Source organism: Drosophila montana, unplaced genomic scaffold (assembly GCF_035044405.1).
Source record: "Drosophila montana isolate Dmon_TW-CO22-7 unplaced genomic scaffold, ASM3504440v1 contig_3416_1, whole genome shotgun sequence".
Taxonomy (NCBI): domain Eukaryota; kingdom Metazoa; phylum Arthropoda; class Insecta; order Diptera; family Drosophilidae; genus Drosophila; species Drosophila montana.
This window is the reverse complement of record NW_026998301.1, coordinates 213659-231246: the sequence shown is the minus strand read 5'-3', so window position 1 is coordinate 231246 and position 17588 is coordinate 213659. Positions and strand designations below refer to the sequence as shown.

The following is a 17588-nucleotide window of genomic DNA, read 5'->3' as shown; positions in this document are numbered from 1 at the left end:
TTGTGTGGCCAAAGTTGAGACAAGGCCAAGGCTGTGGTTGCGTGACCCCTGCCAAGCACCCCCGCTCACCCACCCCCGCTCAACCACCGCCCACCGTCCACCGCCCACCGTCCACCGCCCACACCTACGCTCTGCAGCTCATCAATCACAGCGCGTCGTTGCCGCAAACACTTCAATTTGCCGGCAAATGTGTTGACAAACGTCCGCAGGCTCAACAGCAGCAACAGGCCGAGGCGCTGGATCCGAATAAAGGGGGAAGGGGGGGGGGGGAGGTTTGGGCGAGAAAACATCTCGAGCTTAGCTTGTTTACACGCGTTCGCGTTCGTCCCTCACCCCCTTCCAGCCGGACGGATGCACACATTAGCAACACGTGTCGCTTGCCCAGCTCGTCCCAGCTCGTCCCTGCTCGTCCCAGCTCGGGCGCCACTTAATTACACTTTTATGGAGTCATCTTGGTGCCTGCTGCGGGCACGTCCCGGCCCCGCTGGACTCGGACCCGGACCCGGGCAGCTTTGCAGTTGCCATTCGCTGACTTTGGCTTTCATTGCTGTCACTGAGTTATGAGCTGATGCAATTCCTCCGGCTACCATTGTTGGCTTCCTTAATTCTATGCCCTGCTGCTGTTGCCTTAACATTGTCTTTGGCCATGGCCATAACCGCACAGCGACTCTTAGCACGTTTGCGAAGCATCCCGTCAACTTACTAGACAGCAAATAAATCGTTATCGAAATATTTTCGTACTCTCGTCGTCATCATTTAGTAAATAAAGACTTCAGTTAAGTTTATGCTTCCGTTTCTTGCGCTCTTTCATATACTTAGTTTATTTAGCATATTATAAATATGGTTTTTTTATTTTGTTTATTATGGAAAATATTCAACAAATCGCAGCGCAATTTATTGTTTCTATAAACGAAAATATGCAGCTGTTTTTCTCTGCTCTGCTGAGCAGGAAACAATTTATTTAAAAGAACTTCAGATCAATTGAGCAATCATTATGCATGGTTGGATAAACTGGTTAAGAACTTTGCCCTAAATGTATTCGAGGAAAGCCCAGATACATTTTTAAATTTTGTATCTGTAGCTTCAATAGTTGCTGAGCTACTTTCTGGATGACTAGACGGAGACTCAGACTTTTCTGGTATTAATAATTATTTTATTAAGTATTTTTAAATTTTTAAAAGACTGGACAGAGATTCAAGCTTTTCTTTTCTTATTAATTATTTGAAAAGTATTTTTCTAATATTTATTCACATTAAATTATTGAGGTCAAGGAATCGATAAAAATGGGTGCTTATTTCTTTTTACAGATTTTTTAAATTGATATTTTTCTATCTATTGCAATTTCTATAAAAAACTTGTTGTCCAGAGAAATATCAAAAATAGATTTGACTTTAAATGATTTGCACTTAAGTATTTTCATGCTTTCTCTTTCTTTCTCTCTTGCTCACTATCTCTCCCTTTATCGCTCTCTCTTTCTGCTTTTCGCTCTCTCCCTCTCCCTCTATCTTTTATGCTTACTTTCTCCCATGCTCTCTCTTTCTCTCTCTCTTTTTCGCTTTCGCTCTCTCTCTCTCTCTCTCTCTCCCTCTTACTCACAATCTCACTCTCATTGTCACTCTCACTCTCTCTCTCTCTCTCTCTCTCTCCCATGCTCGTTCTCTCTTGGTCTCTTCTATGAACATCATTCAGCTGTTTTCAATTCCCTTTTGCATCGCATTCGCAAACGTTTTCAAACCGTTTGCAGCTAGCAAAGCCGCCTTCAAATGAACATAAGTAGCTCTAAATTTTTCGAATTTATAAAATTGTTAACTAGTTTATTTATTCTCTTTTTTATTTCTAATACAAGAGAATACCCCAAATGCAGGGCATACGAACAATGCGCTTGCAATATCAGACTCAGAGTATAATTTGATTTGTTTTTGTTATTGTTTTCACTTATTTGCGTAATTAACGATTCGTTTGTTTATGCTGCAAACGAAAATTCGTGTGTTTTGCTTCTGACTTATCTGCGGGCTACATAAGAATATTCCAGAAAAGTTTCGTGCTCGTTAATGTGGAAGTTGCTTTAAGCTTTAAGCTTGAGTGGAGGTGCATAGGGTATTCATATATTGTCATATCTCGGCTTTCACATGATTAATTTTGTTTATTGCCTCTGCCCCGTCTCTATATTTGTTCTCTCTTGGCTGTAATTCGATTTGGCTTTTGTTGCTGATGTTGCTGTTGCTTGTTATTGCACATTGTCTGATTTACATTTACATTTATTTGTTTACCTTTGGCTGTTTTTTGTTTATTTTTGCTGCTTTTTCTGTTTTTGTTTTATAACCGAACGTTGAAATTCACATTTGGTCGAGCAGCTGTCAGCGCAGCTATCAAAAAGTCACCCACATTGATGGCTTATCGATGATGCGGAAAGTGTCTCCTTCGGGCCCCCAGACTCGCGCCCCTCGCGACCAAATATCCAAGGTCTAGGCGGCTCTTTGGAGCATTTCACGGTCCATTGAGCCGCGGCCCAAATGTACTGTGCATAATTTTTATTACAAACAATTTCATTGCATATTTTACATATTCACATATTCGCCAATTCGCAATTTGCGATACGCATCCAGCGATGGGGGGCTGTTGCCCCCAATCCCAATCCCAATCCCATTCCATATTTGCCATCTGGCAAATGCATCGTAAAAAGTGCTCTGCATTTAATGCAATCGTTAAAAATGATAAATGATGAATCAATCGCCAAGTGCTGCGGAACTGGAACTGGAACTGGAACTGGAACTGGAACTGGAACTGCGATTGGAATTGGAATCAATTAACCGACAAAGGCTGATTGTCTCAAAAGCAATTCCATTTCCATTTCCAGTAATTAAACTGATGCCAACCGATAAGCTTTAAAAATGTGAGGGGTACTGAAATCAATTTGCGATATCTTTGGGCAGAGACAAAGCCGTTTCAATTAGCATTTGCTCATTGCTGTCAAATTTGAACCAGCGTCTTGCAGCTTGCTGGTTCGACGCTCGGACAACTAGCGCACACATTCTTCACGGGGCTTCGAACCCAAACTTTGTGCTTTTTTTTTAAATTTATAATTATTTTCTTTCCCTTGTAAACAATAATTTTTAAAATATTAAACTAAATAAAGAAATACAAAAATAAAAAAAAAAAAATATTAAATTTGAACCAGCGACCCACAGCTTGCTGGTGCGACGCTCAGGCAACTAAGCCGCACAGGCATAAGCTCATAATTGAAAATATATGTTATCTATAGAAGATTATGATATATTACAATACCAAAACACATCAAATCAGATTAAGTCCACTTTCGTTGACGGACTTAGCTGAGATATCTAGAGATACGAGTAAATGGTGCGACTGAGCATATTTCATATTTAGAGCAATTATACACAATTATATGTCTAGACTTGCTTTTCTTAATTATATCTTAATTAACAATCGATTGTTAACAGGGCAGCTATAGGATATATTCGGGCGATATGAATGCTTTTAGCAAGAGTTGAGGTCGAGTTCCAAGAGGAGCTCATGGAAGAGACAGTCGGACAGATGAGTTGTGCTGAAGTCTGACTCAATATATAGATAGATAAATAAGTACATTATTATCTAAGAAATAACTAGCAACAATGATTGACTGCACAACATTCGCATACCCTCTAAAAAAAAGTACAGTCAATGCGACTAGCAAACAGCCTACAAGACAAAAAAAATCATGCTTAAATGCACAAAAACTGGTTACAAACTTGACGAATTATATGGAGTATGGAGTATGGAGTTTTTTTTTTTATAATATTCACGACGTCACAAGCTGACCGCTTGAACCAAGCCAACCATTCGTGTTGCCCCACAGTTGCCCAGTTTGGCCTACTTGAGAATGAGATTTACTGGCGTATAGAAAAAAAAGGCGATTTTGCCCCCATTCAATTTGCATTTTTGTAATCAACTCGGCGGAGAAACTGCAGCTGATCAATGGGAGCTGCTTTCTCGAATTTGCCAAATCAATAATTTTGATAATTTACAATGCGTTTAATAATTATTTGGCCTTGACTATTGGCAGCTTTTTGATTGGAAAATATTCGCTGGGGCTTGTGTGTTTTCAAATAAATATATGTATACATATATATCTATCAATATATATAAGCAATATAACTTAATAATATAAAATATATTCATATAACTAATTTTCGTCCAGCGCATGCAAATTCTTTCTAGTCAGGAAGATCAAATTTTCACTATAGTTACCTTATGTGCTGAAGGTGCACGTTAAGACTTATTTTGAAAGATCCTTGATAGAATATATTTTAACCGTGCCACGGGTTAGGGTAGGGAATACCCGTTTTTGGACATAGGTCAAAATTCCCCATAAGTCCATCTAATCCGATTTTCACGAGATTTGGCTCTTTGTTCATGATTCGGCCTCTCAATCAATTTGGCATCTACATCTGACAAGATTATTTTTTGTAGAAATTCATGTAAAAATGGTAGCCTCAAATATCCGAAATAGACATATGTAGGTCAAAACTTCCCACCCCCATAATAATAATATAATTATCCCACAAAAAGTTGATATTTAGAATATATGATATGTCTTTTTAGAATATTTTCAAAATATATGGAATGTACTGAGATAAATCGGTTGAAATTTAAAATGTCGATTGTACTCAAAATTGTATTTCCTAATTCCCAATTGCTATTTTCTGATTTCCTAATTCTATAAAACTAACCAAACTTTTTCAGAGGCAAATGCTAGGAGAAGCTTGTATTTTCCCAAAATACAGAAATGAATTTATGCTTCATTTTAAATATTAATCAAAACCTTTTCAGTGAGAAATTAAATCGCAATTCTTGAGGAAGAATTTAAATTGTAATTTAATGGTAAACTAAGAATCAACATGTTCACTCACTCTTTCTCCCTCTCTCTCTCTCACACTCTCTTTCTCTTACTCTCTCTCTTTCTCACTCTCTCTCTCTCTCTCGTTGACAGCACTCTTAACCCTGGGTGCACTCGCCGCGCTGCTCTCGCTAACTTCAATGACTTTGGCGAGCATTACGTTTAGTGTGGAGCAGTCAAGAGGCGCGATAAAGTCCAGTGTTGGACAAGGCAATACGATGTTTATGCTTGGCAACAGCGTGGTAGATGCAGAGGCTGATGAGTTGGATGAATTCGATTCGGGTATACTGCTGCCCGACGAGAAGGACAATTGCCCGGCGGGCTACTTCCACTGCAATACGACGGCGCAGTGTGTGCCGCAGCGTGCCAACTGCGATGGGAGTGTGGAATGTGATGATAGGTCGGACGAGTGGAACTGCGTCAATGAGGTGGATGCCAAGTACTGGGATCACTTGTTCCGCAAGAGCTCGTTCGGGCGCCAGGGCATGGATGACAAACCAATTGGCGTGTGTTGTGAGTACCCGATGACTGATAAAACCATGATAAACAACAAGGTCAAAGCAATTAAGGCGCCTCGTTAAGAGCGACAACATTGTGCGAGTGGCGCCAGCCAGCGGACGCTTTGCGCATTGAGGTTATGCACCTCTCTCTGTCTCCGTCTCTCTCTCTCTCTCTCTCTCACTCTCACTCTCTCGCTCTCTCACAGTCGCATTCGCATTTTAATTATAGAATTTCGCATGTAAATTCGCAAGTTTCCATTCAGTTTTCATTCATTTAATTAAAAGACTCAAATGACAATTATCCTTGATGCGCATCTCAAATGTAATGTGGCCCTCCCGACGCACAGTAAATACTCGTTAACGCGAATTCGTTTCGTTTCGCATTTTCATCTTCTCTTTTTTTTTTCCTCTCTTCTGCTTTGATTCATTTGCAGACTGGCCGAATGCAAAGAACTTCAGTTGCCCGTGTCGCGGCAATGAGATCTTGTGCCGCTTTCAGCAGCTCACGGCGTTGCCACTGCAGCTGCCCACCAACAATCTGTCAACGCTGTAAGTACCCAACAGTGTTGCCGTATTTTTCCATTAAGGTAAGATCATGTATGTCCAACTTTCGCAATCAGTTATTGGCCAACAGCAAGAATTTTGTTGCTGCCACCTGGCACAAATTTGCAGATGTGGCAGCACCAATCAGTGTTGGTTAACAAACATGTAAGTGACGCACTTTACAAGACGCTGTTGCCACTATTTGTAATCTTAAGTTAAATGCAATCAAGCTACTTGTTTGGCAAACAGTTTGACAGGAACTCAACGCTATGTACCTTGAGAGAAGTTAAGAAAAAGTGGAATTTATCATCTCATACAAATTATGAATATAATGTAAATTTTCTCCCTAGGAGTATAAGAGTACTTTCATTTTTTGTTTTATTTAAGCTTTTGATTAGCTTTAACATTTAAGCATTTGGTCGTTTTTATAGTTTCCGCTCTTTTGTTTCCTAGTAATTTATTAATTTAATTTTACTTCATGCATCTGACTTTTATTTCCTCAATTTTCGCTCGCCTTTTTCTTTTAATACCCTTCTCCAAAGACACTTAATGTTTTTTACTTTTATGCTATTTTGAAGGGTAGTCATCAATCCATGTGTCCTCCAATTATGCTGACGAAATCTATATAGGCTTTTTTTCGCGTTAAATTTCCTTCAGGTTCACTTTACATACCAATGTTTTACACATTTTTGCCTATTTTATGGTCACAACTTTTCACCATTCCAAATAAATTTACTTTTCATGCCTTTTCTCATTACACTTTCTACATATTTATATGGGAATAAAGCCCATTAATAGAAGCTTAAATCATTTATGGAAAATAAAAATATATTTTATATTCCAAGCTCTGATACACTTAACTTCATCGTGACAGCTTTTCACCGTTCCAAATGTACTTACTTCTCATGCCTTTTCTCACCACACTTTGTATGCATTTCTTTAGGTAAAACAATTTAAGTTTAAGCTATAAATTTTCAATTAATATTAAGATTAAGATTTCCCAAGATCTTACACATTTTTGGTCACATCATAGTCACAGCTTTTCACCGTTCCAAATGTACTTACTTCTCATGCCTTTTCTCACCAATATTTCTGTTAGTATAAAGCTCGATTAAATAATAAATATACTTCAATATTTTATAGCTTGTACGAATATTTGTTATACTGTCTTTTTGGGGAAACCAATTGATTTCAAACTAAATTGGGGTATTCTTTTTATCTTTTTTTATCCACAGCGACCTGACGGGCAACAATTTTGGCGTTATCGACGAAACCTTCTTCGGCGGGCTGCCCGAGGTGGAGAGCCTGTGAGTAATGGACGCCAGCTATAAGTCGGAGCCCGTAAAGCTCCGGCTGAGGCCTCGTTAAAATCGAAATTCAAGCGCCCAGCGACCGGAAGCCAACCAATTGCAGATGCTTTCGTTTAGCTGTTGAAATTTTAAGATACAGTCCCAGATATTAGCCTCCTGCTGTGTCCTTTAAGCAGCCACACGCTGGCGCACATACAAATTACGCACACAACTCGACTGCATGGCAGGGCGGGCGCGGGGTGGCAGTGTGGCAGGGTGACAGGGGGGCTGAGTGGGGGGTACATGGGAATGGGGCAGACAGCTCGTATCGTGTTTTGCAGCCGGTTGCAGTTTATGTGCTACTGTGTTAAAGGACACTCTCTCTCGGCGACCAGGCTAAAGCCGTAAAACCGTTTTAACATACGACAAAATGTGAGACGCTTCGTTAACACTGCAGAAAAGAAACAAAAGAAAAGCAAAACACCCGAAAACTTATCCACAGATGAAAATATGAAAAGCGATCCGAGAAGCTAAAGTTATTAAATTTGGCTTAAGTGGAGCGTGTTTTTGCGAGAGATGGAGACAGATAAAACTAGGCACAAGATTACGGGAAAGGACAGTATAAAGCCCCAGGAGAGTAAATTTGGAACTAATTTCTTGAAGAGGAAGAGGCTAAGGTGACGGGAGAGTGACTGCGCGAGAGAGTAAAACTGGAAGAGAGACAGAGCGAAGCTAAGAAAGGTAGTCAATATGCCCAATGCCATACATTCAGACAAGCAAAGAGAGAGAGAGAGAGAGAGAGAAATATATAGATATAAAGATAGATAGATAGATGGAGGGAAAGAGAGTAACAGAGAGAGAGAATGGGAGAGGGTCTTAAAAGAGAGATATAGAGAGGCAAATATATGGTTTGATCATAGCAAATGAAGATGTTTAAAGGCAGAGAAGCAAAGATAGAGGGAGAGAGAGAGAGAGAGAGGGAGAAAGAGACAACGACATTGTTTGATTACAAGAGAGACAGAGCTTAACATGTTATGTGCTGAGACAGAGAGAGTAAATAAGAAAACGAGAGAGAAATGGATAAAGAAAAAGAGGGAGAGAATGAGAGGTTATTGCTTGCTTTCCATTCCATATGTTTGAGAGAGAGAGAGAGAGAGAGAGAGAGAGAGAGAGAGAGAGAGAGAAAAATATAATGAGAGAGGGATATAGAAGGAAAGAAAGAAAGGGAGAGAGGCAAACATATAGCTTGAACGCAAAGAAAGACCAAAGATAATGAGGAAAGTCAATATGCTGTGGGCTCTCCATGAAAGTAAACGAGGAGACAGAAAGAGGGGGAGAGAGAGAGAGAGGAGTCAGTGGAAACATAGAAAGATTGAAGATTGGATTGAAGAGTGGAAAAGAAGAAGAAAGGGGTAAAGAAACAGAGAGAGAGAGAGAGTGACAGAGAAAGAGGGTGACAGTGTGGAATGAGAAGAAAGAAAGAGGGACATAGAAAGAAAGAGATCGAAAGATATAATTTGATCTCGAGAAAAATGAAAGCTTAACATGGAAAGTAATTTACAGAGAAAGAGTGAGAGAGAAGGAAGGAGAGAAGGATAAAGAAAGAAAGAGGAAGATAGAGAAAGAGTGGGGGAGAAAGAGTGAGAGCTTCGTCGAGACAGTTTAAATAAATAAAGTTTAAGATTTAATATCCAGCTTAAATTCGTTAAGATTTACGTTAGATTACTTGGGATTTTCGCTCAGTGTGGCCATAGTTGATTCATTAGCTACGGTCTGCGTTGCCAGACTTTGTAGTTAATCGCCTTATCCGTCTTGGATACGAGTATATTGCCTATTGGCCACATTGCTTAAGCCTAAGCACTTGGACATCCATCACTGGGACAGTTTCTGCCCGACCACACCCCCACACGCGCCCACATACGGACACGGACACGCCCACCATCTGGCCTCCTTTTGGACGGCACTTGAGCCGCATCTACGTAAGCCGCTGTCAAGTGTTGCCATCTGGTTGCGGGTCTCTCGTTTTTGAAATTGACAAATTCCGGCGACACCCCAATTATATCGCATGGGAATCGAAAAGACGCAAAGATGACGCGGCGCCTCCGGCTGAGGCGTCCGCGTGGTCCGTGGGACGCGTGTGGAAATTAAATTGACCGCAGGCTGTCAAAGCATATGCGTTCGAGTAATAATCAAAAAGTGTGGGAGTTAACAATGTGAGGCTATCAAAACAATTGTGCGAGCGCTTCACACCAAATTGCCCGACTAGGCGATACCCTGTGCGAAATTTGGAGTGCACGTGGGCTGCTTAAAGCATATGCAAGGTTTTTTTCATCGGCAAAAGATGCCCAATTTCTCAGTGGATAACTTTAAAAAAAGTACATGACTAGTAGATACCCTGTAGAAGTTTTAAGTGCAGTTTTCGGGGTCTGTCGCCTAGTTAAACGGCTCAATGTGACATTTCACAACAAAAAGTCATAAAAACGGAATCACGATTATAGAGTGCTGGACTAGAAGATACCATCGCAAACAGCACATACCCTGTAAAAAGTCTTAGCACATATAGAAGGCTTAAGGCATGTGCCATGCTCATGACCATACAACAAAGTTTGCCATGGGCGGCTATTGAAACATAGCTGGAAACCTTTCTTTAAGAACTGACTCGAACAGCAGATACCCTGTAGCTAGCTAATGAAAACTTTGCCCTATAAGTAACAGAGATATGAAAAGGAATCTTACAACCTACAATTAAAAAACTGAAAAAGAAGAGTAAGCAACTGAAATACAAGACTTCCAGACGCGATAATACCCTGTAAATAATAAAAGTTTATTTAGCGCCTAAAATAATTCAGTTTAAAACAATAAGAAAATCTGAGCAAAGGCAATCAAGGATTATTAACACAGAAGAGCAAATAGCATTGTTGTCTGGCAGATACCCTGCAAAATATCTACTAGCCCTACAGGGTATTAAAAAAGAATTGATAAAAAGAAAAGAAGCCTCCATTCAGCTTTAACGATTTCTGACGCACTGAAGCAAAGTGTTCGCTCTGAAAATGGAATATTTCTGAATTTGTGTGAGTTGCTTTCCTGTTGCTCACAAACGCCTCAAGTAACGCCCAGCGACCTTGTTAGGTTTGGAATAATGATAGAGAAAGAGATAAATAAATTGTTAGCGTTTCTTAACTTGAAGTTTCTGCTCTTTGCCGTCAGCCGCATTTTCATTGTGCGGCAAAACTTGACAATTGAATTTCATATTTATTAAGTTTTATTCATTGTTGTTTCTAAGTATGTGTGCGCACACATATCTTCATCTTCATTTGTATCTGTTTCTTCATCTTCATCTTCATCTGTATCTGTATCCGTATCTGCATCTTTATTTGTATCTGTATCTGTATCTGTAACTCTACTCGTCCCTTTACGCAGGGTGCTCAAGCTCTGCGCAATCCGTGAGATTGCCTCTCATGCATTCGATAGACTGGCCGCCATTCCACTAAAGACACTGTAAGTATATATTCGGTGATGGGTGGGGATGGGAGGGGAGGGGGGAGGGGGTGCTTCGGGCTGAGGCAGGGTGTTGGTTGGGGCATAACTCATAATTAAGTCTCATTATTTATGTGCTCTTTATTTATTTGTTGTTGCCGCTGCGGCGGCTGCCTTTTCAAATTGGCCCTCCTCTCTGAAAGCAAACAATTTGTATACCCTGTTCACAATGCGCCGAAGAGTATATTGGCTTTGTTCAAAGTCCGACCATCGATTCGACTGTCCGTCTTTCCGATCATCTGTTTCAGATGGACTTATAAGATAGTATGGCAACGCTGACGCCCAAGCAAACAACTTGTATACCCTGCTCATAATTTGCAGAAGAGTATATTGTGACAGTCGGTTCGTTTACCCGAGTCAGGTGGAATGTTAGGTTTATATGGCAGCGCCCACGTGAGGCGTTGCCATATTATCTTGAAAATCGACAAGCTTTACGGTTTTAGAGTGACCAGAGTGAACAAATTTTATATGAAGACTTCTGCCGAGCTTCTCTTAAGATCGCGACATGAATCGAAAACTGATAATTAATTTGACATATAGCCTGTTGGAAAACTGTGAACGCGTATTGCGCAGTCGGCTATACCCGACCGCCACACACTTGCTTGCTTTTCTCTTGTTCTACATTAACTTTTGCCTCCCCCAATTTTTTTTTCCTTTTCAGTTATATGGACGATAATGAATTATCGCGTTTACCAGAGCATTTCTTTGCGCCGGGCAATCAATTGCGCATTTTGTGAGTATTATTATCTATTAATTTATAATTATTCGCATTATTAATCGTTAACTGTGCGCCTTTGGTCACACTTTATGCTTAATTTACCGTTGCCTTTATGTGCTTCTTAATAATTGAAGAGTTACCATTTGCCGGGACTTAAATACTTTTGATTATAATACAATATATAGTTAGCTGCGCATAATCGAAATATTGTGATGTATTTGGGGATATTTAAATAAAACTAAACAAAAAGTTATCCAGACAAATGCTCAATTTCATCTTAATATGACTATGACAACTAGAACTATATAAAAAACAGTGTGACATGGGCGTATCCAAAAGGGAGACATCTAATGCATAAAGCGAGACATTTTCGAGCCCTTAAAGTATATATATATTCTAGATCAGCATCAACAGCCAAGTCCTTCTGTCCGACTGTATGTTTCTATGCGAACTTGTCTCGCAGTTTTTAAGCTAAAGTCTTGAAACTTTTCATCTTTCTGTTGAAGACAATGTCGGAACCAGCCGCATCGCATCACTATATCATATAGCTGCCGTAGGAACGATCGGTCAATAGTTGGTACTCGTGTGGATATCTTTTTTGTTTTACAAGATATCTTGACCAAGCCCGACATTTACTTATAATCTGCTGCCTATATATGAGTCAAATCTTATCGAGATCGCACTTCTATGTTATAAAGCTCTTTAGTAAGAATCGATTTTCATCGAGCTCAGCATTTATGAGCGTCGCTTTTCTCCCATATCTCAAGGCAAATGTCTAAACGGGTATTCGAACTTCGGCGTGCCGAAAATATCCTTAAATTCTCGTTTATTTCTTAATTTTTTTTTCTTATAATCAGAGGGAATAAGGAAGAGTTGGTTCACATATTATATAGTTAACTAATCCAAATGATTTCGCAACATTTGCAATATTTGGGGAGTACATATCCTATATCTATATCAAAATTTATTTAGAGAACATGTGGATGCATGTGACATACAGCAGCTTATTTTTTTTTACACTTTCGCAGTCTTAAATGCTATTTAAAGTGCCTTACATATTTTGGCCACGTCCTTTCCTCACCCAAGTCTATGCAAAGCTATTCGTTGGCAAATTGCGCATACGCCGCGTGTGCTGTATTTTTTAAAGGCCTTTTTATGCGCTCTTCACATAATTAACACATTCATTTGAACTACTTTGGCTTGTTTATTAGCTTTGGCCAACGCATTTGAAATTTGCAATTCGCAAAAAGTAAGTTTTTAGCTTGAATTTTACATTAGCTTGCTATAAATATTCAGGCATTAGCTATTTATGTGGCGCTCGCCAATAAAATAAACATAAATTGCATAGAATTGTCAAAAGAAAAAAACACGTAAGCCCAGGTATGTCTTCGGCACAAGAAGATTTAATACTCTATCAAACATTCGCCTTATGGCTTTGGCAGATATGTGAGGAAAGTGAAGCTCGTGATTGCGGAGTTTTTTTTCCATTGATTCTTCCTATGGAGCTATATAATATAGAAGTGCGATCTTGATAAGACTTGCCACATATATAAGTTTAAATAGTAATTGCCGAGTTTGATACAAGAATAGGTTTTTCATACTCGAACCTACTATGGCAGCTATATAATATACTGTTGCGATCTGGCCCGACACATTTACTACCTGCAACAGAAAGACGAACCAATGCAAAGTTTCAAGACGAAGGCTTTCAAACTAAGAGACACAAGTTCGCATAGAGACAGACAGAAGGACAAAGAGACAGACGGACGGACAGACGAGCAGACGGACATGGCTTTATCAAGTCGGCTGTTAATGCTGATCTAGAATGTATATACTTAATGGAGTCGGATATGTCTTCTTTTATGCGTTGCGCATTTCTTGACAAATTTATAATACCCTCGGCAAGGGTATAAAAACGACTGTTTAAGTAAACCGCTTTCATTTAATTTACAGCAGCAAAAGTTCAGTTTATTCAAGTTTCACTATATCAATTCAACAATATTATTTTATGTATATGTATATACACATATATCAAATCAAGGATAAGCTGATATTAGGCAATAAAAAGCAAGCCCAAAAGCGAAGGTGTTCATTTGCCGAAGCGCAAGGCTGTACCTATAATGTGATGCCCTAAAATCGATATTTATCGATATTAGGAAATGGGAGGAGTTATCGAAAATATATTTTTCATCTCCCTAGCTCCCAAGATCGGACATAGCTTAAGCGACTCATCGACCTGATCGAGAATATATATACACTTTCTAGGGTCAAAGCTGCTTTCTTCTGCACAATTATATACTATTATATATATTATATTATACGCTTTCTTTACTTTAATTTAAATTAAATTTTTCTAACCAAATTCATACGGAAGTATTTCTTATAATTTTATAATTTAAATTAAAATGAAACCCCATTGAACGATAGGCGATTTAATAGGCTTGCCAGCAGCTTTCGGTGGCAGCTTTTGTGCGCAACTGTACGTGCGCAATTGGGGTGGACCAAAACTTTTTAGGCGGGCTGCACATAACAAATGTGCTTATTAACGGGCCTGGCTAGAGGTGGAACGAAAAAAGCTGTAATTGCCAATAACTGTAGATATATAATATGCGCAGAGATAAGAGCTTGCAGGCACACACACACACCCACCCACACACACACACACACATGCAGTGGAAATATTGCACACAGGAGCAGAGACAGTTATGTGCACCCACAATTGTTGATTGTATCATCATGTGGGCGGCTGTGCCTGTGCATGTGTGTAGGTGTGGGTGTGTGTGTGTGTGTAGATGAATAACAACAGATAATAGTTATGTGTGTGTGTGTGTGCGTGCAGCTATTGTTGCGTATACGCACCGGTTGCCAGTTGGGGCCATAAAGTGGCCCATTGTCTGGCCCTAGCCGAGCTTCAGCTCTTGCTGCGGTTTTTCTCGTTAGAGGGAGGCGAGGGGCATACGAAATCGACTCGTAGTTGTGTGCATAATAAAAATATTAGCACACGCAGTCAAAAGTTGTTGGGCGTTGTGGATGTGACCGTGGGCGTGGCACAGTTCCGGTGTTCGGTCTGAGAAACCCAAAAAAGGGACAAGAGCAGACGGCGACAACGGAAACCAAAATAGAAAACAAAACAAAAGCACATAAACAACTCAGTTACAGTTTGTGCAAGGGGCGGAGGGGGGGGCGGGGGGTGTGTGAATTGGCTAAGTCAGTAGACGGGGGGTGTTGGGGGGGGGGGGATGGTTGCGGGTAGCTGCACCGGAGGGAGGCACAGCTGCTGCTGGCATTGGCCGCATTCGGTTTTCAATTTTTGCAGCTCGCCGCGTTGACATTTAGTTTGGCCCAGTCAAGGCGTGGCAGAGTGGGCGCAGAGTTGCATTTAATGGCTTATTAAAATGCTGTCTAACTGTATGTCTGTCTCCCTCTCTGCCCCTCTCGCACTCTCGCTCTCTCTCTTTGTCTGTCTGTCGCTCCTTCTCGCTCTCTATCACTCTCTTATACCCTGCATCCATTGCATAGTGGGTATCATGTATGTAACAGACAGGGTAAAGCATCTACAGCCTCTTAAAGCATATATATTCCTGATCGGCAGGATCAGGCATTAGCCAAGTCGATCTAGCCCTGAACGTCCGTCTGCCTGACCCTACGTATTTATCTTGATCTGCGAACAATTAAAAAACTAAAGATTTTAAAGTTAATGCCAAGTTGTCTCCAGGTCAAGCTATTTTCAAGTCATCGATAAACAGTTTCGTTTACAAGAAATCGATTAAAATCGATAACAAGCTACTTTTTAAAAGCAAATACCACCACTTAAAAGCTTCCATTTGCAGAGCTTTAGTTACCAAATATGTAACGCAGATCCGGCTAGAAAATTAACAATCTTCGATAGGTTGCTTCACTTGCACAAAAACGATAAATATCGATTTGGAGTTTAGGTTATTTGGCAATATCTCGAGGCTTTTAACGGCTATAGACACCAAATTTGTCAAGTGAGTTTTGTAATACATTCCTTCTCTTTCCGCTCAAAATTCAGCTTGAATATTTGTACACAGCAAATTTGATAGAGATCGGAAAATAAAGACCGAAGTTATGCAAGAATAGAACAGAAGAGAATTCGTATAGTAGGAAACGAGGCAGTTTAGAGGCGTTTGCATGCATTGAACAGGGTAACTCGCAGTCGGGTCGCCTCCTCGCCAGTGCCCTATCTGTCATTGTCTTTGTCGACTGTTTGTTGGGCGCATTAAAATAGCATTATGTCTAATGTGGCAAAGTTTTTCTTGAATCTCGAATCACCTGCAGAATTTTGGCACGCAATCAACTGAGCAGCCTGGGCAGCGGCGATTTTCGTTATCTGCAGCACTTGGAGGATCTGTAAGTATATCTCGAGTCCTGAGAACTTATCCCTAACTGTTGCCGTGCTCCCATTAGCGATCTGCGCGGCAACCTGATATCACACTTTGAGGCGCAGGTCTTTGCTCAGCTACACAGCCTGGAGGTGCTGTAAGTGGACGCCAGCTTGAAGCATTTTCGACTCTCGGTCTATAAATTGCTCTCCTCCTCGCTTCCTTTAGGTACCTGAACAATAATCGCTTGCAGCAGCTTCGACCGGGCATGTTTCCCAGCAATTTGGTCAATTTGCACACTTTGTCGCTGGCGCACAACCAAATTTCCAGCATTGCGGCCAACACGTTCACATTTCCCCAGCTGCGGCACTTGTAAGTATTCATGGAGGGGAGAATTCTAGCAGAGGGGGCGGTGTCCTTCGACCCACACATTGTTCACATTGCCGGAATTTTTGTTACATTTTCGCTTACAGATTTCTGGCCGGCAATCAATTGTCCTACATACGCGACGGAACCTTTTGCAACCTCAGCTATCTACAAGGCTTGTAAGTAACAACAACAACAACAACAACAAAAACAACAAACTGAAAAGCAATAACAAGAAGCAGAACAGTCAACTAATCTGACTGACTATGCGAATACCCTGCGAGTGGGCAAATTAGTTAAGGGAAAGCAAGATGCAAGACTGAAAAACAAGGCGAAGCGAAGCGCATCGACTTGAGCCTGCAAACAGAGCAATCAATTAAACTGACTGACTATGCAAATACCCTGTGAATCGTAGGAGCTAAATTAAAAGGCATGGCATTGATTGAAATCGTGCACCGAACCACAGTCAATTTACTTTTGGGCCATGCCTAGGAGTTACTTATACTGAGCTGTTTTATCACTCGAGTAATTAGAACTTTATAAAGTTAATTACCTATTAATAAATTAATTACTCTAATTACTTTGGTAATTATGTCTAACATATATGTCAACTAGCATTATATTAATATTTGGATACTCGAGTAATTAAAACGTAATAAAGTTAATTACTTATTAATTGATTAATTACTTTAATTACATTAGGTAATTATGCCTTAATACTTAAATAATTATTTGAGCAGAGGAAGTCATTAAATAACAATTCAAAAGTAATTAGATGCAAAAATGTTCAGTACATTGATAATTAGGCTTTGCATGTGTAATTCAGGCGTCGCACATGCCGCGTTTGTGTAGAATTTTCTGCAGGGTATTTGAAAGAAATATGTTTGGGACAACAGAAAATGCGAAGCGTCTGATAGGCATATAAAAATCTGTCGCGTCTTATCTGGCCAGCGAGTTTTTCAATTTGGTTGGGCTTAAGCTCTTGCCACAAAAACAGACGGAATAAGGGAAGGGGGGGGGGGGGGGGAGGTGGCAGGCTGTGAATGGTTTTTGTGTTTGTGTAGCTTGCGCTTGAGGAATTTCATTTATCAATAATGACAGACAAAAGGGACACGCCAAGCGATTCAACTGGAATGTGGGCAGAAAAAAAGAAAATGGAAAAAAAATATTAGAAAAAATGACAGGAAAACTAGTTTGGTTTGCCTTTCGCCAATGCATATTGAGCAGCAGCTCTCTCTCTCTCTCTCTCGCTCTCTCTCGCTCTCTCTATCTGGCCAGCCACACAAATGGCTGCGACACAGCTGCAACATTAATGATAAAACTTCTGCAGCGACGCGGCCAAAAGTTGTTGCATGCTTAGCGGCAGCCCCACACACAACACCTACACAGACTTGC

The 17588-nt window shown here is 40.3% G+C and overlaps 1 protein-coding gene across 1 annotated transcript in view; it reads left to right on the top strand.

Annotated features, from left to right (window-relative positions):
- Lgr4 (Leucine-rich repeat-containing G protein-coupled receptor 4) overlaps positions 1-17588 on the top strand; it is a 41626-nt gene that overhangs the window by 13281 nt on the left and 10757 nt on the right. The window contains exons 2-10 of the mRNA XM_064691227.1: positions 4991-5410; positions 5832-5946; positions 7176-7247; positions 10650-10727; positions 11428-11499; positions 15784-15855; positions 15913-15984; positions 16056-16199; positions 16301-16372. Of these exons, the coding sequence (XP_064547297.1) occupies positions 4991-5410; positions 5832-5946; positions 7176-7247; positions 10650-10727; positions 11428-11499; positions 15784-15855; positions 15913-15984; positions 16056-16199; positions 16301-16372 (1117 nt within the window). The remainder of the gene's footprint in view (positions 1-4990; positions 5411-5831; positions 5947-7175; positions 7248-10649; positions 10728-11427; positions 11500-15783; positions 15856-15912; positions 15985-16055; positions 16200-16300; positions 16373-17588) is intronic.